This window comes from Miniopterus schreibersii (assembly GCF_964146895.1).
Source record: "Miniopterus schreibersii genome assembly, chromosome: 12".
In the NCBI taxonomy this organism is placed as follows: domain Eukaryota; kingdom Metazoa; phylum Chordata; class Mammalia; order Chiroptera; family Miniopteridae; genus Miniopterus; species Miniopterus schreibersii.
Genome location: NC_138112.1, coordinates 71971633 through 71991984, shown reverse-complemented (window position 1 = coordinate 71991984; position 20352 = coordinate 71971633). Strand labels below are relative to the sequence as shown.

General features: G+C 62.8%; 1 protein-coding gene across 2 annotated transcripts in view; it reads left to right on the top strand.

The window, feature by feature from the left end:
• Positions 1–20352, top strand: part of SHANK2 (SH3 and multiple ankyrin repeat domains 2) — a 253985-nt gene that overhangs the window by 220282 nt on the left and 13351 nt on the right. Inside the window, exons 17-21 of one of the 2 annotated variants that reach the window (XM_081154001.1) lie at positions 8135–8270; positions 8710–8790; positions 14147–14283; positions 14616–14700; positions 16878–19287. In XM_081154001.1, coding sequence (XP_081010127.1) covers positions 8135–8270; positions 8710–8790; positions 14147–14283; positions 14616–14700; positions 16878–19287 — 2849 coding nt within the window. Of the gene's footprint in view, positions 1–8134; positions 8271–8709; positions 8791–14146; positions 14284–14615; positions 14728–16877; positions 19288–20352 lie in introns of both variants that reach the window. The other variant, XM_081154002.1, reaches the window with a different exon arrangement.

The window sequence follows — 20352 nt, the reverse complement described above, 5'->3', positions numbered from 1 at the left end:
GGCTCAGCCGGTGCTAGCATTTTTTAGCAATAAGGTTGTTGTTTTTAAACCCTCACCTGAGGATATTTTTCCATTGCTTTTCAGAGAGAGCGGAAGGGGGAGCGAGACATCAGTGTGAGGGACACAGCAGTTGGTTGCCTCCCGCATGCACCGCAACCAGGGCCAGGGGTCAAGCCTGCAACCGAGGTACATGCCTTTCAGCCGGCATCGAACCCAGGACCCTTCAGTCCGCAGGCCGACGCGCTCAGCACTGAGCCAGGCCAGCTGGGGCGCAATAGAATCGTTTTAATTAAAATATGTACATTTTTGCCCCAGCCGGGTTTGTCAGTGGTTAGCGAGTCGGCCCGCAGACTGAAGGGTCCCGGGTTCGGTTCTGGCCAAGGGCACGTGCCTCAGTCGCAGGCTCGATCCCCGGGCCCCGTCGAGGCACGTGAGGGAGGCCACCCATCGATGTGTGTCTCACATCAGTCTTTCTCTGTCTCTCTGTCTCCCTTCCACTCTCTCTGAGAAGCAATGGAAAAAATATCCTCAGGTGAAGATTAATAAAAAAAAGATGTACCTTTTTTAGACATATTAGACATAATCCTGCCGCACACTCAATAGGCCACAGCACAGTGTGAACAGTCACGTGCGCTGGGAAACCAAGGACCCGCGTGACTCACTGCGTTGCCATATGGGCTTTCTTGCAGGGCCTGGACCCAAACCCGCAGTGCCCCTTAAACTCTGACTCCCGCCCCCTCCCCAGCCCCTGGCACCACCATCTACTTGCTCTCTCTGTGGATCCGACTCCTCTAGGGACCTCCTGTGAGTGGGTCACACAGGATGTGTCCTTGTGTGTCTGGGTCACTCACGCAGCAGGATGTCCTCGAGGTCCATCCGCATAACAGGTGTCGGGATTTCCTTCCTCTTCAGGCCCGACGCTGGGTGGTGGAGCCGGTCAGCGCTGGGTGCCCGGGGCCCCACAGCCCCGGTTCTTGTGCGGAAGGGGTCTCGTCCAGCTTGAGGGTGTTGTGAAACCACCGTCCAAGCCCAGAGCCAAGGCGCGTGCCGGCGGGGGAGGGGGGGCTGAGGGATGACCACGCCCCTTGGTGACAAGGGCAGACTGAGGGCATCTGGGAAAGCACAGAGCGTGAGCAGGTGGCCGCCGGCCTGTCCGAGGCTGGGCAAGGCCGGGGGCTGGAGCAGGGGCGGGGCCCGCCGGCAGAGACCCGCGTCCGCAGGGACCTGTCCTGGGGAGGAGGGGCCGGCGCAGGCAGGGTCAGAGGGTTTCCTAACCAGGAGGCAGGGTCGGGGCCTGATGGACTGTGGCTGGAGACGAGCTGAGAATGAACACGACCCGTCCTCCTGTGTGTGTCCCGAGGACACACCAGAAAGCGCAGCAGCTGCTGTGGGCTCGAGCAGCAGCGCCCGGACCGCACCTTCTTTCTTTGTTTTTCTCTTGTTTGGGTTACAGTCTGCAGTCCCTATGATTTCACACTGGTTTCGGGTCCCCTTGGCAGCTTTGCGTCACGCTCCATGTGCACCTTTTCCATAATAAGTGGGCTTTTAGACGACGTCAGTCCGTGTCCAGGAAGACAGCAGTCCGAGGCCATGCGTTGCATCCGGGGCCTTTCTCCTGGAGCCCATGCGCAGCGGAGAGCCCGGTCGGAGGGGCAGCCACGGTGCGGGAGCCCGAGGGCACGGGGACCCGGAGGCCTGGGGGTCGGATCCTTGGCTGCAGCGGGGGAAGCAAGAAGGGCAGGACCGCCTGGAGGGCCCCACAGGCCTGGCCTGGAAGCAGCAGCTTCCTCCAGAGGTGGGGGTGACCTGGGGACAGCACAGGGCTGATTGAACACCCAGATAAGAAGCCTGAGACCCACACCTAGTCATAGGAAGGTACCCAGAGGACACACTGAGAAGATGGGACAGGCACATGGCCCTTCACGCTGTTCCATCTGCAATAGCAGAAGACTGGAAGCTCCCCCCAGTCTGCAGGAGGCGATGGCTGAGCACACCCGGGGCTCCGCACACCCGGGGCTCAGCACACCTGGGAGCCTCTGGTGCAGGACTAGGGCTGGAGTCAGGAGGGAGGGACTCTGACCCCAGGGTGCGTTGTTAAGTGGAAAAGGCAGGGGTGGGAAAGTGTGATCAGCACACTACCGACTACGCAAGGAAGTGGGGAGCTACACACTTTCACACACAAACACACATAGGTACACCCTCATGCATACATATGCACACACATGCACGCAGACACACACACACGTACACACTCATACACACATATACGCACACATGCACATGCCTATCCACAGAAATCCACATATACAGTACACTTGCACACATGCATACATGCACAGGCATACACATGTACATACACACATGTACATGCAGATACACATATGTACACACTCATACGCACATGCATACACAGGTATGTGCTCATTTCTTCTTTTTAAAGGAAGGGTAATCCGCACACACACATTTTAATTTACTGTAGTGTTGAGCACAGGGCACAGAAAGAGATGTAGGCTTCTCTGAGTACAAAGTGTTTTGTAGGTTAGGTTTTAAAACTGGGTGAATGTTTCACATAATTTCAAAGCACAATTAAACCAGCACGTTTTTAAATCTCTAAACATCAAAAGCTAAGTGATGTAAGTGACCATAACCACAGATTCAGGTGATGGCATTAACAGAGGAATTCCTTCGAATGGGAATCTGTGTGTCACCAGGAACTCGAAGGAAATCTTAGGTTCCTCTCGGTAATTTCCTGTCAGTAATGACGCTGATGTTGTTGGCCTGAGACTGTCTAACGGCTGTGATGACAGACGATGATTGATTAACAGATGGCAGGCAGATTAATAAGACTGGCAAATAAGCCGTTGCCTTCATGTGAGCCGTAGGTGTCACTTTACCTCTTTTGCCCATTTTTAATGTTTTCTTTTGAGGCCCGTGCTTTTGGTGCTGTACCTGAGAGCTCATTGCCAAGCTCAAGGTCACCTAGACTTTCTCTTGCACTGTCTTCTAGGAGCTGACAGTGTCACAGTCTACGTTTAGGTCTGTCATCCGTTCGGGGTTAGTTTGGGGAAAGGTGTAAGGCCTGCGTATCCATCCACCCACTTTTAACCCTTTGCGGTCGTATTAAATTTGGACATGGGTGTCGTACTGGTCGGAATTAATTTCCACTGAAAGAGCAGTGATACGTAACATGCAAGATTATGAAGGATAAACAAGAGAAATTATGAACTGATATGTGAATGAATAGAGTTAAGATTCATACGGTTCCTTGCTGTGGTGGCTGAGAGCAGACATATGACCAGAACAGTAAAAAAGCTTTGGTGGCTGAGAGTAGACAAACGACCCCAAAGGGTTAATTTTATTTTTGCATGTGGGTGTCCCGTTTTCCCAGCAGTTTGTTGGAAACCTGTCTTTTCTCCCCTGAATTCCCTTTGCTCTTTGTCAGAGGGCAGTGTCCTGGGTTTGCGGCGGGTCTATTTCGGGGCCGCATCCTGCTCCAATCCTGGGTTCTGCCCAGCGTCTGATTCCCGCAGCTTCCGAGCGCGCCCGGCCTCGGACAGCCCGCTCGTCGGGCTTTGTTCCTCTCCTCCCTCCCCATCGCGTTGGCTATTTTGGGTCTCTGGCCTCCCTCTAAAGCTTAGGATGTGTCTAAAGTTTTCACACAATAACGGGCTGGGACAGACCTCCGGTTTTTAGGGGTGCTCCTGACATTCGTGAAAGACAGAGTCCAACGCAAACACGCTGTGGAAAGTGCAGGGAACCGATGGCGCGGGGAGGAGAGGTTGTGAAAAATAGTGTGGACGCGCTCAGGGAGACAGGAGGCGCCCGCATCCTTGCAGGAGAACAGGGCTGCTTGTTTTGTAAAGTCACGGAGCAGAGTAAGAACACTGTGACCCAAAACACAAGGCAGCAGCCTGGCCGGTGGCCCAGTGGTTAGAGCATCGCCCGCGGACCAAAGGGTCTCGGGTTCGATTCCCGGTCCAGGGCACGTACCTGGGTTGCAGGTTCAATCCCAGCCCCGGTCAGGGTGCGTGTAGGAAGCAGCCAGTCGATGTGTCTCTCTCACATCGATATTTTTCTCTGTCTCTCACTGTCTCTGTCTCTGTCTCTCTCTCTCCCCCCCTTCCACTCTAAAAAACCAATGGAAAAAATATCCTCGGGTGAGGATTTTTATATATATGGTAGCAGATGTGAAGATTTTGAAAGATGGATTGAAAGATAGAACTGAAGAGAATCTCCCCGGAAGGAAAGATGTGGTCATTTATAGGAAAGAAGATTAAATTAGAGGCCAGGTCCAGAAGGTCCCCTGAGGACGCCACCCAGAGAAAACGAGAGTGGAAACGTGCCAGGCGTGGCTGAGGGACACTTTCTTGAACAGAGGGCGTCAGTTTTCTGATGGAGAAGATTCCAAACCACGTTGGCAACTTTCCGAAAACCTGGAACAAAGAGAATATTTTACAAGGCGGTCCATTTGCGGGGGATGGTGGGCAGCGGGGAGGGGAGGGAGCTTCGATACAAAGTATCAAGACGTGAGTGGAACCAGATCGCTCCCTAAGGAACCCAGAGACTAAAATACATGAAGCTCCACCCCTCGTGTTTCCTGGCGGGCAAGCGGTTCGTTTTGGTGACTGTGCCCCGGCCCGTGGAGAGGAGGGTGCCCCGCGCCTGTTGCCTGAGGGTGGTGTTCTGCGGCATCTGTCAGCCCAAGGTGTTTGCTCGGACCATCTAGGTCTCCACTGATCTTTGTCCAGCAGCTTGAGGAAGGGCTGTTGAAGCTTTCCACTCGGGCCTGGGCAAAAAAAAAAAAAAAAAAGGTTCGCGGACACAGACAGCAATGTGGTGATTCCCAGAGGGAAGGGGGTGGGGCAGGTAGAACAGGTAAAGGGGGGATACTGGTGATGGCAGGAGCTTGGCTTGGGGTGGGGGCCCACCACACAGTACGCAGGTGATGTATTACGGACTTGTGCACTTGAAACATAATTTAATTAGCCAGTGTCACCTCAACAAACTCAATAAAAAGTAAATTGCATTCTCTGCTAAGTTGGCATAGCCGCCTGCTTCTCTCTTTAACTCCAGCGAGCTCTGCTGTCTGATGCTGAGGCTCTGCCGTTAGGCCCGTAAGTGTGGGTGGCGGGTGGCTCCTTAAGAATTACCTCTCGTGTCATTAGGAAATGTCCCTCTTTAGTTCCGGTAAGGCCCGTTTCCTGACGTCTATTTTTTTTTTAAAAACCGGCTTTACTGAGACATAATTCACACACCGTAAAATCAACCTTTGAAGGTGCACAATCCAGAGGATTTTAGTACGTCTGCGTCGCGTGGCTGTCAGCACAGCCCGGGGGGGGGGGGGGGGGGGGGGGGGGGGAGAACCTGTCGCTCCGGGAGGAAACCGCGTGCCCCCCGCAGCCACGCCCTGTCCTCCAGCCAGAGCCACGCCCCACCCGCAGCCACGCCCCTCAGTCCGGGGCCACGCCCATCCGCAGCCACGCCCCTCAGCCCGCGGCCTCACCCCTCAGCCCGCGGCCACGCCCCTCCCGTAGAAGCCACGCCCCTCAGTCCATGGCCACGCCCCTCAGCCCGCGGCCTCACCCCTCAGCCCGCGGCCACACCCCTCAGCCCGCGGCCACGCCCCTCCCGTAGAAGCCACGCCCCTCAGTCCACGGTCACGCCCCTCCCGTAGAAGCCACGCCCCTCAGCCCGCGGCCACGCCCCTCAGCCCGCGGTCACGCCCCTCCCGTAGAAGCCACGCCCCTCAGTCCACGGTCACGCCCCTCCCGTAGAAGCCACGCCCCTCAGCCCGCGGCCACGTCCCCTCCCGTAGCAGCCGAGCCCCTTCTCGCGGCCGTGGGTCTGCAGGCGCCATCCCGAAGGCGGCGTGGGGAGGCCGCGGAGGCGCCTTTCTCCCCACGTCTGCGCTCCCCCCCCTCCTCTCTACAAATCAACAGGAACATGTCCTGGGGCGCGGGTCAGAAAGGAGCTGAGTGGTCGGAGCACCAGCCCGCAGACCAGAGGCCTGGGCTGGACTCTGGCCGCCGCGCGAGCCTCGGCCGCGGGCTCGGCCCCAGCCCCCGGGGTGCGCGAGGAGCCCGGGGGTGTGTCTCGCTCACATCCAGGGTTCTCTCCCTCCCCCTCTCTCTGAAAAGCGACGGGAAAAATCCTCAGGTGTGGATTAAAAAAATAGTAATAATAAAAGGAGACGGCAAAATACCCCAGCATTTAAAGAATTTGAAAGGAGATTTACATAATTAGGAAGTGTTTGGATGTGAATTAGTTAAGTGCATAGAAAATTAAACCAATAAACAAATTATTTCCCTCCAGGGAAAGCAAAAAATGTACAAGAAGAGGCAGGGTAACCGTATATTCTGCGTCCTTAAGCTACGAGTAGACATGACCTAGCCGTGTCGTAGTCCTGAATGTGGATCTCGTTAAAATCGCCTCTGTAAGCGGGAGAGAGAAGCGCTGGAAACTGGGGGGGGATCAAGGGAAAAAAAGCAAACTTAGTGGTTCTCGACCGAGGGCGACTTTGACCTTCCAGAGGACATCCTGGGGTGGCAGCTCGTGGGCAGGACCCGGGATGCTGCCCGACACCCCGCGGCTGAGCCGCAGCGGGGGGCCCCTGGTCCAGGCTGCAGCAGAGCCGCTGACGAGAGGCCCGGGCCAGTCGCTTCCACAGTCGGGCAGCACAGGGCCCCTGAGCCCCAAGCACCCCGGGGCAGCAGGGCGGGCGTGAGGAGAGGCGGCCCCAGGCTCGGAGGAAGGCGCTGAGGCTTGGGAAGGGCCGGGGAGGGCGGGGGGCCTGTCGTTTCGCCGCCAGCCCGCTGCCTCTTTCAACCACAGGCGCGCACACATTCGCTGTTTTGAATAAAGATTTAAGTGGGAGAAGGGAGTCGTTTAGCAGGTGCAGACCTGCGAGGGGAAGGCCGCAGACGCTCCCTGAGCCGGGTGGGCCCTGGCCTGGGGTCTTGCCCCTCCCAGAGGTGGCCGCCGTTGCCTCTCTGCAGTCGCCCCCGCCTGCCCTAAGGACGGGGTCAGAGCTCACTGCGAACTGCACCCGTGACCTGCGACAGCTTCTCTCTACGGCAAGGCGGGAACCGGGAGCCTGGGTGCCTGGCTCCACCTCCCATAAACGTGGCAGGTGACCGAGCCACGCGCCTCCCCCCGGCGACAGGGTGCCGGGACTGCAGGCCCAGAACCCCACAGTGACCAAGACGCCAACCCGGCGCCTGAGGAAGCGGCAAGCCTTTTATTGAGTCGGCCTCGAGTTTCCATCGCCAGGCGAGCAATTCCGAGCGTCTGTTTCAGGACAGTTGTTGGTCCCGAGGTCCCGAGGTCCCGAGGGCAGGCTAAAGCGCGGGTTAGGTCTGCGCGAAGGCCGAGCAGCTGAGAGCGCGGCCCTGCCCTGCGCGGCCCTGTCCCCGGGCTGGGAGGACTCAGCGGGGCGTTCCCACCCCCGCCCGCCGGTCTCGTCTGTGGTGTGGCGCCTTGTCACCTGACGCCGCGGGCTCTTCTCCCCGGAGGCCTCGCTGTGCCAGCCAGCTGGCCTCTGCCCTCCGGCCACGCGGTCCCTGCCCGCGGCCGCTGACCGCGAGCCCACGCCCGAGGCTCTGAGCCTGGCACTCCACGCTCCTCGCTTTGGGGGGACTCCTCCTCGCTCCTCACTTTGGGAGGACTCCTCCTCACTCCTCGCTTTGGGGGGCTCCGCCAGAAGCATATTGACAGGCGAGCCCGATGAGGATTTAGGGCGGGTGTGGTCGAGGGGTGCGGAGGAGAGCGAGGGCCCAGGGTCAGAGCGGGCTCTGTGGCGGGGCTGCTGCCCCGTGCGGGCCGGAGAAGCAGGTCCTTCTGCGGGAACAGGGGTCGCACTTGTCTTCAGGGGCAGGGGTGGCACCTGGAGGGCTCCCTAGTGCGGGTGCCCAGCCCGGGAGGTGCGCGGGCCAGAGGAAGCCCGGCCTCCCGCCCCATGGCCACCTGGCCACCTGACGGCACTGTCCCCTGGGTGTCCCCCGAGCACCTTTGGCTCCAAGAGCACCTTTGGTTCCAAAACCACAGCTGCGCCTGTGTCGGCCTGCCTTTGCCCCTTGCGTGGGCGGCCCTGTCCCGCCCCGGGTGACTCCTCTCACCGCCTCCCCTGTCCCCGCAGGTTAACAACGAGAATGTGGTGAAGGTCGGCCACCGGCAGGTGGTGAACATGATCCGCCAGGGAGGGAATCACCTCGTCCTCAAGGTGGTCACCGTCACCAGGAATCTCGACCCCGACGACACCGCCAGGAAGAAAGGTGGGTGCCCCACGGTGCCCCACCCCCGCTGCCCCTCGGCGAGCCCTGCCAGGGGAGGGGTGGGCACTTTCAGCTATGTCCCCACCTCCTCCAAGGACAGGCAGAGAGGCCGGAAGGGAGGTTAGGGGGTGGCTCTGGAGCTTGCCCAGGGGGCAGTGGTGGCCTCCGGCAAGGGCTGTGCTCAGCCTGGGCTTCGGAGAACAAGCAGCACAGCCAGGAGGGCCGCCTGGAGGAGGCAGCCGTGAGCTATGTGCGCAGAGCCCGCGGCCTGCGGGTATGAGGGGGGACGGCCTTCACTTGTCAGCCTTTCAGGCAGAAAACTGAAGGCTTCTGGCAGCCTGCCTCCCGCCTGGCTGGTCCAGAAGGTGGGGTGGGGCGGGCAGCCTTGCAGCCAAGGGGGGGGGTCTCATGCCTCAGTCTCTCCTGTCTGCCCCTCCAGCACCCCCGCCTCCCAAGCGAGCCCCAACCACGGCCCTCACGCTGCGCTCCAAGTCCATGACCTCGGAGCTGGAGGAGCTCGGTAAGCGCCGCGCGGGGCCGCCCCAGCCGCGCCTCCGGGACCCCGCCTCGCATGGCCCTGTGCTTGCTGGCTCCCGGCCCCTCGGCATCGCCATCAGCCCCAGCTGCCTCGGGTGGGGTTACTGGGTTTGCTTTTTTCTCTTCTTGGCTCATCTAATATTGTTTTGTTTTAAATTTCTGGGCCTCTCACTAGTGGATAAAGGTAAGCTGCCCCACTGTGTCCCCCCACAGCCCCCCTGCTGGCTTGGGCGCCCCCTGAAGCCCTCCTGCCGGCCTCTGCACAGCTCAGACCAGCAGGCTCGGCCCTGGGGGTCACGTAGATAATGGTGGGGTTGGCTGGCTGGTGGGCTGCTCAGCAGGTTTAGGGAGCTCCTGGCGCCTTCTCGAAAGGTCTGCAAGGAGCAGAGAGGCTCTAGCCGTCGGGCCCTGTCCTGTGGGCGCCAGGAAGATGCACAGAGCAGCATGGCCCTGGGTCCAGTGGACCATGGTGGCCACTGAAAAGCGGGTGGCCCTGGAGCTGGCGGCATGGGCTGGTTAGGTGTCAGTCATACTGGGCACCGCCATGCAGCCCGGGGACACCTTCTCGAGGACAGTGACCGACCCACACAGAGGTGGCTCCGCTGTGTGAGGAGGCTGGTTGGGAAGGAAGGGCAGGCACCCTGAGCCCAGCACCCAACACAGGCCCAGTGCAGGGGGGTTGAAGTCCGAGCACCCCAAGTTGGCATTTGCCTGTCCACAGCTCCCACCTGGTCCTGGCTTTCCCTGGGGGGGGTCTCATCCACTCTGTCCATGGGGAGCACAGTGGAAAGGGCAGACTGTCCTCCCCGGCCCAGGCCGCCCCCAGGCCAGTGCCCCTCAGGGCCACTGTGTGCCAGGTCTTCCAGGAAAGAGCGACCCTACTGGGATGCCACCCACCCCACCCAGAACCAGTAGCTCCCCGAAAGCCCCTCTCCTCATGGCCTCCCCCTCAACCTACCTGTCCATCCTGACAAGACTCGCCGGGGAAAACCCGCTGTCCCCCTGTGCCTGGTGTGGCACCTGGTGGGGCTGACAATGTGAATGCCTGCTTGTCCCCTCCTAAAGCCAGACGTCTCTGCCACGCCAGCTCCTCGGAGGGCCTGTGGTGGGTGTCCCCCGAGAGGGACCGGCAGGCAGCTCACCTTTAAAGGGGATCCAGCGGGGTGGCATGGACCAGGGAGTGCCGCCGGGTCCCGGAGCCCTCCGCTGCCCTTGGGCCCTCTCCCCGTGCGGACCTCGGGGGCCCTGCATAGCGGGAACCACCCTCCTGCTCGCACTGGCCCTGGTGGAACTCGGTTTCTCTGGGGCGGGTGCTGGGAGGGTGGGGCTGAGCAGGATGGAAGCCCAGGGGAGCAGGGTACCAGCCGGGCCGGGTGGCCTGGCTCCAGGGAGGCGTAGATGCGGGTCCGCTCTCCCGATGCCCGAGTCTGGGGCCCTGGGAGCTGCAGGTGGGGTCCGGTCAGGTGCCGTCCGGTGGGTCGTCGGGTTGGATGGGTCCGGTTAGGTTGAGTGCAGTTGGGTCTGGCCTGGTCAGGTCTGGCTGGGTCAGGTCGGTTCAGGTCAGGTCGGGTCTGGCCAGGTCAGGTCCGGTCAGGTCCGGTTTGGTTGGGTCCAGTCCGCGGGCCCGGGTGAGCACTGCGGCCGTGGGACTCATGCTCCCTTTCTGTTTACAAGCCTCCGTCCGGAAGAAGAAGGGTAAGGGGACAGCCCCTGTCTGTTTTCGGCCCCGCCCACCCCGTGGAAGGAAACCTCTGTGGTGTTGGCGTGGCGTTGCGTGGCGTTGGCGTTGCGTGGTGTTGGCGTTGCGTGGCGTTGGCATCTAGAGTGTGCGGTGACCTTGTACTGTGTCTCCCTGTGCCGGCTCCTGCAGGGCCCCAGCGCCAGGACACGTCCCGTTCCCGTCTGTCCCGTCTGTGGTCCCCGACGTGTTCCCTGTTCCCCCAGCTGTTCCCTTGTCCTCACCACTGTGACGCTGAGGGGCCTCACTCGGCTGCCACCGCTGGGCCTGCCCTGCCGTTCAGGGTGCAGGACTCAGAGCCTGGTCCATGGAAGGAGGGTGGAGCCCTGACCCCCGGCCCCTGGGCTGTGAGTGGGGGCGGCCTCCCTCGAACCCCCAGAAAGCCCCTCTCTCTCCTGCAGGTCTGCTCTCACCTCCGGGAAAATGTCCTGGAGCTGGGGGTCCAGGCAGGGGGCTAGAAGGCCCAGCCTGTCCCTGCCCCTCCTGGGGCCGCGTGGGGTGGGAGCACCAGCAGCCACATGCTGTGAGCAGCAAAGACATGAGCCCCATGTGCGCCCCAACAGCAGGCCCCTCGCTGCGCAGCACCCCCATTTGGGGTTTTCTCACCCGGCTGCTAGAGGCAGAACCCCAACAACAAAAAGAAGCAGCAGCAAGTCCAAACTGCCTTTACCTGGGGGGGCTATGCCACGACCTTGGGCACTGAGCTGAGGCTCGGCTCGGGCAGAGTCAAGACGTCAAAACCAGCGAGGCCGTCCTGGGGCAGGTCCTGGGTCTGGTATCGCCGAGGTGGGACTCCCCAGGTGCCGGCCAGTCCTGGGCCTCCAACCCCGGGGACTGTGGGGCACAGTGAGGGGCTCAGGTGCCCCCCAGCACGTAGTAGGTGTGCAGTGAGCTCTCGGCCGTCTCACTGCTTCCCCGTGTCTCCTGGAGGAGCGGCCTGACCTCCTGAGAAGCATCTGCCACCCTCCAGAAAGGCTGAGTGGAACGGGAGGAGATCAGGCTGAATGGATGTCCTGGTTGAGTAGTGTCCCCAAAATTCACATCCACCGGGAACCTGTGAAAGGGACATTGCTCGGAAGTAAGGTCTCTGCAGATGGAATCGGGACGAGGTCATGCTGGATTAGGGTGGGTCCTGAGGCAATGGCGGGCGTCCTCACACGGGAAAGAGGGAGAAACAACCACCCAGAGGAGGGACACAGGCCACGTGAAGACGGGGCAGAGACTGAGAGCTGTGGCCACAGCCCAGGGTCTCGGATAGCCTGGAGCCCCAGAGCTGGACAGGGCAGGAGGGACTGTCCCCGGAGCCCCCGGAGGGGCAGCCTCCTGACACCGGGTCTCGGCGTCCGCTCCAGGCTGCGAGAACACACTCCGTGGCTTGTCGCCAGCTGTGAGCGATGCTCTGTCGCAGCAGATCTGGGAAACTGACCCGTCCCCGCAGCAGCTGCCCGCTGAGCGACTGCGGCCGGTGACCAAGATCGCTGGCGCTTCATTTCCTCCCCTTCATCTCCAAAACCCACCTCCTGAGGCCGGCTCTAGGCCCTGACCTGTGCTCTCCCGCCTGAAGGTGACCAGGACACCGCGGGAGCCACGCTGGCGCAGGGCAGCTCGGGTGGCAGGACCGGCTTCCCTGTGGCCTTCAGGCCACCAGCACCTCTGGCCCCACCCACAGACCCATCCCTGGGAAAGCGTGAGACTCGGCGCGGAGCCCAGGCTCGCACCCCCTCCGCTGCCCCGGGAGGCGGCCAGTGGGCGACAGCTGGGGCCCGCAGCCTGCGGCTCCTCTAACACCTGGTGCTTGGCGACCCTGCGCGGTGCTCTCGCCCCGTCCCACTCGCTGAGCGCGAACTTCTCCCACGGGAGGGCCCGGGCATGCACGCTGGGTGACTCACGTTGAGTCCACCTGCGGGCCAGGGCGGGCCCCGGCTGCGGGACTCCAGCGACAGGCAGGACACCCGCCCCGCTCGGGTTCCCAGCTGCGTGCAGCTCAGCCGCACTGGACAAACCTGCCCCTCCCCCAGAGGACGCTCAGCCCTGCGCCTGGAAGTGGGCGATTGGTGGGCAGGGGCGTCCCGTCTGTCCCCCAGGGGTGGGGTGACTCCTGGAGCAGTCATGAGTGCGCTGCTGGGTCGTTTCTAAGGTCGGCAGTTTGAAGTCTGTCTGCGGGGCTGTTTTCAATCACATCTCACTAGGACCGTGGGGGGCTGGGCCCTAATCCCCTCCGTCCAGTCCCTGAACAGATCGAGCCCCAGGCTTTCGTAAATTAATAACAATCCTCGCACCCCAGAATGAGCAGCAGGACCCACAGGCGGGCAGGAATGGGCCCTCGGGCCACAGGTGGCTGGCCCCCTGGGCGGCACCCAGCCTGAGCCCGGCTCCTGTTAGGGACGAAGCAGGAACTCGCCTCCAAGACGTCACAGTCCTGCCTTCAGCCCGGTGAGGCTGGGGTGGCTGTGATGGGTGCCTGCCTGACCCCCTCATTCGGGCTCCCCCTTCCTTCCGAGGTACCTCTGGTTGGGCCTCTGGTTTGGGAACTCGGGCATCTCCGGGGGTGACAGGCGGCTGTCGCGTCCTTAAAGAACTTGGTGCCCGGAGCTCATTCTACTCTCTGCCTCCGGCCGGCCTCACAGCAGGGGGCCTGAGCTTCCTGGGGGGTCACCAGACCCGGAACAGGTCAGGGCTGCCTAGAGGAAGTCCTTGGGCTTGAGGGTGGGACATTCTGGTGACCACGGGGGTGCTGTGCCTGGAGAGGTCCTAACTGGGTCGCTCCCGCCGGGCCCCTGACTGAAGGGGGGTTCTGTCTCCGAGAGCTGGGCTCCTGTGTGTACCAGCCCCGATCAGGCCTGGGGTCTGTGCTCGGACGCGCGACACACACGGCGAGGGCCTGGGGCAGTGCTAGGACACCCTTCGCTTCCAGATACGTTTCATGTGTGAAATTTCAGTTTTTTTAAATTTTCCTTCATTTACAAGGGTCGTTAACAACTAGCCCTTGGCTTTCTGTTTCACAAACAAATGAGAATAGCCCACTGTTGGGGGGAAACGGGGACTCACCCGTGCAGGGCAGGCCGGGACATCTGACGGGCCCTCGGCTGCCCCGGCCGCCGGCTTCCTCACACCCGCGCTGCCCGGGGGCCCCCGGCCGGTGCTGGGTCCGGCGGCCCTGGCGGCTGCATTGGGTCACGAAGGAGCCACACCGCTGGGCTCTTACCAGAAACACTCCAAGCCCTGGCTCGGCAGCACCGAGGGTCAGTGCGACTGGGGTGAAGTCTCGACTGCGGCGGGACGGGGCTCTGGGGCGCCCGGACCTCAGTGCCTGGGGCCGGGCTGTCGGGGGCCTTCCTCCTGTCCTGTCTGTCCTGTCCTGTCCCTGCATCCTCCGGGTGAGGGCCTGGGGGACGGGGTCCTGTCGCCGGGATGCATGTGGAGAGGAGCACTGCCCGCCCCGGGCCGGGTGACGCCCCCCGGCGCCATTTCGGAGGCCGGGCAGTTAGACGCCGCGTTAAGATGCAGGAGGCCCTTGGTCGTTTTCTGAGCCCCGCCCCCCAGGCTGTGTTTCGGGGGCTCCAGCCGCTGACGCCAGTGCCGACCATCGTGTTCCCTGCAGATAAGCCCGAGGAGATAGTCCCCGCCTCCAAGCCATCCCGCGCCGCGGAGAGCGTGGCCGTGGAGTCCAGGGTGGCCACCATCAAGCAGCGGCCCACCAGCCGGTGCTTCCCGGCCGTCTCCGTCTCCGACATGAACGTGAGTGGCGGCCCAGGCGGGAAGCGGGGGGCTGCCGGGCCCCACCCCCCGCAGCAGGGCTGGGCGTGCGTGAGGCGCCGTCCTCACGGCTCCAGGCCGCGTTCCCCACGCTGTCCCGACACGGAGCCCGTATCTGGGCCCCCAGGAAGGTGATGGTCCTGTCCGGGGTCTCAGGCCCCAGCTGTTCCCCAGGGCTCGGGCCCCAGATGGACACAGGTGGCCCGAAGCCATGTGGCAGGCGCCCGCTGCCCGGGGTTTCCGTGTCACCCTCTGGGCTTGGTCACTGTGGCGGGGCTGGTCCGGGCGCACCTCACCCGGCCTCTGGTTTGCAGTCCGTGTACGAGCGCCAGGGGATTGCTGTGATGACGCCCACGGTTCCCGGGAGCCCGAAAGGCCCGTTTCTGGGCCTCCCTCGAGGTACGATGCGAAGGCAGAAGTCAATAGGTAAGAAGCACGGCCACACCCGCAGAGGTTGCCCCTGGGCTCTCAGAGCCCCTCAGCAGCGCCCTCGGACCCCCAGGCCCGCCCACGAGGGGGCACCCGGTCTCACCCGCTGCGCACAAAGTCCAGGGTGGTTTCTCCGAACCAGTCTGTCTGTGAGGCCAGCAGGGCGAGCGCCTGGCGGGAGGGAGCAGAGGGTCAGGGCGGGCAGGTGCGGTGGGTCCTGTGTCGTGTCCCCGCCTTGCCGGCCACGTTTTGTGGGGTGAGCTCAGCGGACACAGTCCTGAGGGTGGCTGGGTCAGGTTCCGGACTCCTAAGAGAACTGTCCTTACTGTGTGTCATAGCCACCTGCCTCTCTTGTTAATGTCACACTGACTCCCACTGACTGTTCTGGGCAGGGTGACCGTGACCCTCAGACAGTCCCTTTGTGAGCTGTCCCAGCAGTGTCTTTACCACGTAGATTGTCAGAGAGGCCGGGGCCGCCGCCGGACACCGTGGACCCCAGGCTTGTAGAGACGGGTGTGAGCGGCGGGGCAGCCCGGCGGCTTGGGGACCCTGCTGTGTGCTGTGGCCACGCCTCCAGGCGGCGCGTCCTTGTCACTAGAGTGAGGCCTAGAGCCTCGCCGCCCTTTCTAAGGCTCGCCCTCCTGGGGGCTCGGGCCGGAGCAGCCTCGGCTCCCCGCGTGCCCGGCTCTGACTGCTTAATAACAGCTGGTTTCCTCCCGTCAGACAGCAGACTCTTTCTCTCAGGTCAGTGACCTCGCCGCTTGGCATCTGTAACTTGAATGTCACCCGGGTTGCTCCATAAGGTGTATTCTTAAATTATTACTCCTTGGGAACGTGAGTGCAGGCAGCCCACACGTAGCGAGCGGCCCGTGAGGCCTCCGGCGCCCTTCCCTGCGGGGCCGAACGCCCCCCACAAGGAGTATGTGGAATTTGGAATACCCTTATCGAACGGGGCGCCATCCGAATACGCCTGCAGTTTGCTCTGGGAGTTGTTTTATTTGAAGTGATCCATCTGTTACCTCTTTGAAAACCTGCATGCCCCTGACGTGATACGCGACTCCACGTCTGTCAGCGTCCGCGAGTGTGGCATCTGTGCCCTGGAGTGCGTTCTGTTGATGTCTTTATAGCTCAGATTGTGGGAAACAGGGTCTGAAGTCTCACCGGGTCGACACACACACACACACACACACACACAGCCGTCGGGGCCCACCAGGCAGGGATGCCCCGTCGTTTCGCACGCCCGCAGCCCAGTCTCACATCCAACAGCCACGTTTCATTAGGTCAAGTCCTGGAACCCGAGCTTAGTGCCATGTCGGCCAAGCTCTGCCCTGGCTGATCATGGTTGTGGGTACCACGGCCCCCTCAGTGCAGCCCCCAGGGCCCCCACGCCCTCAAGCCCTGCCGGCCTAGAGAAGTCGACAAATTGGGCAACAAATCAGGCTCCTGCCACATGGGTGAGACCATCCCAGGGTCCCAGCAGGCTGAAGAGGGCAGCCTCCCTGCACACCTGAGCAGGTGACGACGCTAATGCTCCCTGCACACCTGAGCAGGTGACGACGCTAATGCTCCCTGCACACCTGAGCAGGTGACGACGCTAATGCTCCCTGCACACCTGAGCAGGTGACGACGCTAATGCTCCCTGCACACCTGAGCAGGTGACGACGCTAATGCTCCCTGCACACCTGAGCAGGTGACGACGCTAATGCTCCCTGCACACCTGAGCAGGACATTGTCCCTCTAGGCTCCGCCTCTTACTAGTTCTGTCACCTGAAAGGATGGACGCCTGCCGATCCAGCCCAGCCCCGCCCCCCCCCACACACTGACACACATGCACATGCACCCACGTGATGTGCCAACGCGCACGTGGCCCCGAGGATGCCAGGTGCCCCGCCCTGGGCAGCGAGAGCAGAACCTCTCAGCAGCACGCACTCGGAGCGGCCCCTCCCTCTTCTCTCTCTATTTATGTCTTTTCTTTCGGCTCGGAATGGGCCGTCACCTCCTGGCATTGTGCGTTGTGGCTTGTCTGTGTTCTGTGGACTGGTGTGCACCGTGGCTGCCGGTGAGCGTGCAGACCTACTGGGCAGCCCTGGGAGCTTAGTGGGCGCCTGCTGGCGTGACTTCAGACTAACCCTGTCCTCCGCCCCCAGGGATAACGGAGGAAGAGCGGCAGTTCCTGGCCCCTCCGATGCTGAAGTTCACCAGGAGCCTGTCCATGCCAGACACGTCCGAGGACATCCCCCCCCCGCCACAGTCCGTGCCCCCGTCCCCGCCACCACCCTCCCCCACCACCTACAACTGCCCCAAGTCCCCAGCCCCGAGGGTCTACGGGACGATTAAGCCCGCGTTCAGTCAGAACCCCGCCGCCAAGGTGTCGCCGGCCGCGCGCTCGGACACGGTGGCCACGGTGACGCGGGACAAGGGGCTCTACTACCGCCGAGAGCTGGACCGCTACTCGCTGGACTCCGACGACCTCTACGGCCGCGCCACCGCCGTCCAGGCCAGCATCCGCAGCAAGAGGGGCCAGATGCCCGAGAACCCGTACTCGGAGGTGGGGAGGATCGCCAGCAAGGCCGTGTACGTGCCCGCCAAGCCCGCGCGGCGCAAGGGCATGCTGGTGAAGCAGCCCAACGTGGAGGACAGCCCCGAGAAGACGTGCTCCATCCCCGTCCCCACCATCATCGTCAAGGAGCCGTCCACCAGCAGCAGCGGCAAGAGCAGCCAGGGCAGCAGCGTGGAGACCGACCCCCAGGCCTGCGAGCAGCCGGGCCAGCTGCGGCCCGAGGACGGCCTGGGCACCAGCAGCCCCTTCGCCGCCGCCATCGCCGGGGCCGTGCGCGACCGGGAGAAGCGGCTGGAAGCCAGGAGGAACTCGCCGGCCTTCCTGTCCACGGACCTGGGGGACGAAGACCTGGGCCTGGGGCCGCCCGCCCCCCGGGGGCAGCCCCCCGCGTTCCCCGAGGAGGGCGGCTTTGGCGAGGAGGGCGCCGAGCAGCTGGTGTCGCCCACAACGCTAGGGGCGGTGCCCAGGGAGCCCGAGAGCCACTATGTGGGTGGTGGCGAGGCTGGAGCTCAGGGCGAGGCCAGCAGGCCGCCGAATTCCACGTCCAAACCCAAGGGGCCCGAGAGCAGCCCCATGGTGCCCCCCAAGAGCAGCGGCCCAGCTGGCCCCGAGAACTACGTGCACCCGCTCACAGGAAGGCTGCTGGACCCCAGCTCCCCGCTGGCCCTGGCACTTTCCGCGAGGGACCGAGCCATGAAGGAGTCCCAGCAGGGCCCCAAGGGGGAGGCCCCCAAGGCCGACCTCAACAAACCTCTTTACATCGATACCAAAATGCGGCCCAGCGCGGAGGCGGGCTTCCCCACAGTCACCCGGCAGAACACGCGGGGGCCCCTGAGGCGGCAGGAGACAGAGAACAAATACGAGAGCGACCTGGGCCGGGACCGGAAGGGCGACGACAGGAAGAACATGCTCATCAACATCATGGACACGTCCCAGCAGAAGTCGGCCGGCCTGCTGATGGTCCACACGGTGGATGCTGCCAAGCCGGAGGACTTCCTGGAGGAGGAAGGGGAGGAGGGAGCCGTGGAAACCAAGCCGGACGGCGCGCTGCCCGAGGTGCCAGAAGGCGTTCCCGAAACCGAAGGTGCTTTACAGATCTCCGCGGGCCCTGAGCCCTCCGCCAGCGCGGCCGGCAGGACCATGGTGGCGGCGGGCTCCGTGGAGGAGGCGGTGATCTTGCCATTCCGTATCCCTCCCCCCCCTCTGGCGTCCGTGGACCTGGACGAGGAATTTGTTTTCACAGAGCCATTGCCCCCTCCCCTGGAGTTTGCAAACAGCTTCGACATCCCGGACGACCGCATTGCCTCTGTCCCCGCGCTCACGGACTCGGGCAAGCAGAAAACAAGTGACGCCTCTCCACCCCCTTCGTTGAACTCCAGCCAACCAACCAACTCGGCAGACGGCAAGAAGCCGGCCGGCCTCTCAAACTGCCTGCCCGCCTCCTTCCTGCCGCCCCCAGAGAGCTTCGACACGGTCGCGGACTCGGGCATCGAGGAGGCGGACAGCCGGAGCAGCAGCGACCACCACCTCGAAACGACCAGCACCGTCTCCACGGTGTCCAGCATCTCCACCCTGTCCTCTGAAGGGGGCGAGAGCATGGACACCTGCACCGTCTACGCGGACGGCCAGGCATTCGTGGTGGACAAGCCCCCTGTGCCTCCGAAGCCAAAAATAAAGCCCGTCATTCACAAAAGCAACGCGCTTTATCAGGACGCACTGCTGGAGGAAGACACCGATGGCTTTGTTACCCCCCCGCCCGCACCCCCGCCACCGCCGGGTGGGGTCCAGCCCGGGACCTTGAAGGGGATCCAGCCAAGGACCTCCAAGTTGTGGGGCGACGCCCCGGAGGTCAGAAGCCCGATCCTCTCGGGCCCAAAGGCAAACGTGATCAGCGAGTTGAACTCAATCCTTCAGCAAATGAACCGAGAGAAATCGGCTAAGCCCGGGGAAGGCGTGGACTCTCCCACGGGGACCAAGCCAGCCGGCCTCGCTCCCAGGTAAGTCCACAGGCAGCTCGGACTCAGCTCTCCACGCCGGGCTTTCCACGCGGCCGAGAAGAGGGGCCCACGAAGCCTCCGAGGGCGCTTCTCTCTCCTCCTGGACTCCGCCCCTGCCGGCAGGACGGGCACTCTCGGGGCAGACTCGTCCAGTGCGCCGAGCAGAGCCAGCCCCGGGCTTCCAGGGGGGCGAGGCTCCATCCGGGTCCACGTCAGGACCACCCCAAGGCCGTTCGGGAGCCTTGCAGCAGCCGAGACCGAGCCCCGCCGAGCTGGTTGGGGGTGGCCGGGCAAGCGGTCGGGTGGGGGCACAGTGGGTGTGTGTGAACACGTGTGCGTGGCCCTCCCTCCTCCCGTTGCTCGCTGGTTGAGGGCTGGGGAGGGGCTGGGTGTGGCTTTACCGGTGAGTTGAGAGTGAAAGGCCTCCCGCCCCCGCCTCTGCCCACAGGCCCTCACCCCAGCAGGCAGACCTCGTGGAAGAAAGCGTCCGCTCGTCCCCGGGTCAGCCACTCACAGAACCGCGCGGGTTAAAGTTACTCCACTGGAACTGGGGGTGGAGCACGAGGGCTCCTTTCTAACCTGCCCAGCAGGCTCTGCCGAGGTGCGAGGTGCTGCAGGCAGGCCGTGGACCGCCGCCTGCACCTCCTGCACCGGAGCCAGGCGCTCCGGTCCCCCTGGTTCCCGGCCGTCTCCCCTCGGCACGCGCCGTCTCGCTGTCCCTGGGCGCCGGTGTCCTCTGGTCTCTCCCACTGATGTCTGAGCTCAGGGTTCACCACTCGAATAAAGTCCCTCTTCGTACCCCTGCTGGGCGGCGTTCCGGGCCACGTTGAAGGCCATTAATCAGTGGCATCGAGGGCTGAGGTGGGGGCTGAGTGCCGCGGTCTCCCTGTGCTCTCAGTGTGCAGGTAAATAAATTACTCGGGCGGCCCCCATTACTCCTCAGAGAGGCATTGATTGGCCGGCCTCGGCAGAGAGCAGCACACTCACACTGCCACCTTCTAATGGGTCGCCTACCGCTAATTGTGACTATCCCGTAGTGCCTCCCGTTGAAGAGAAAGTCTTTAA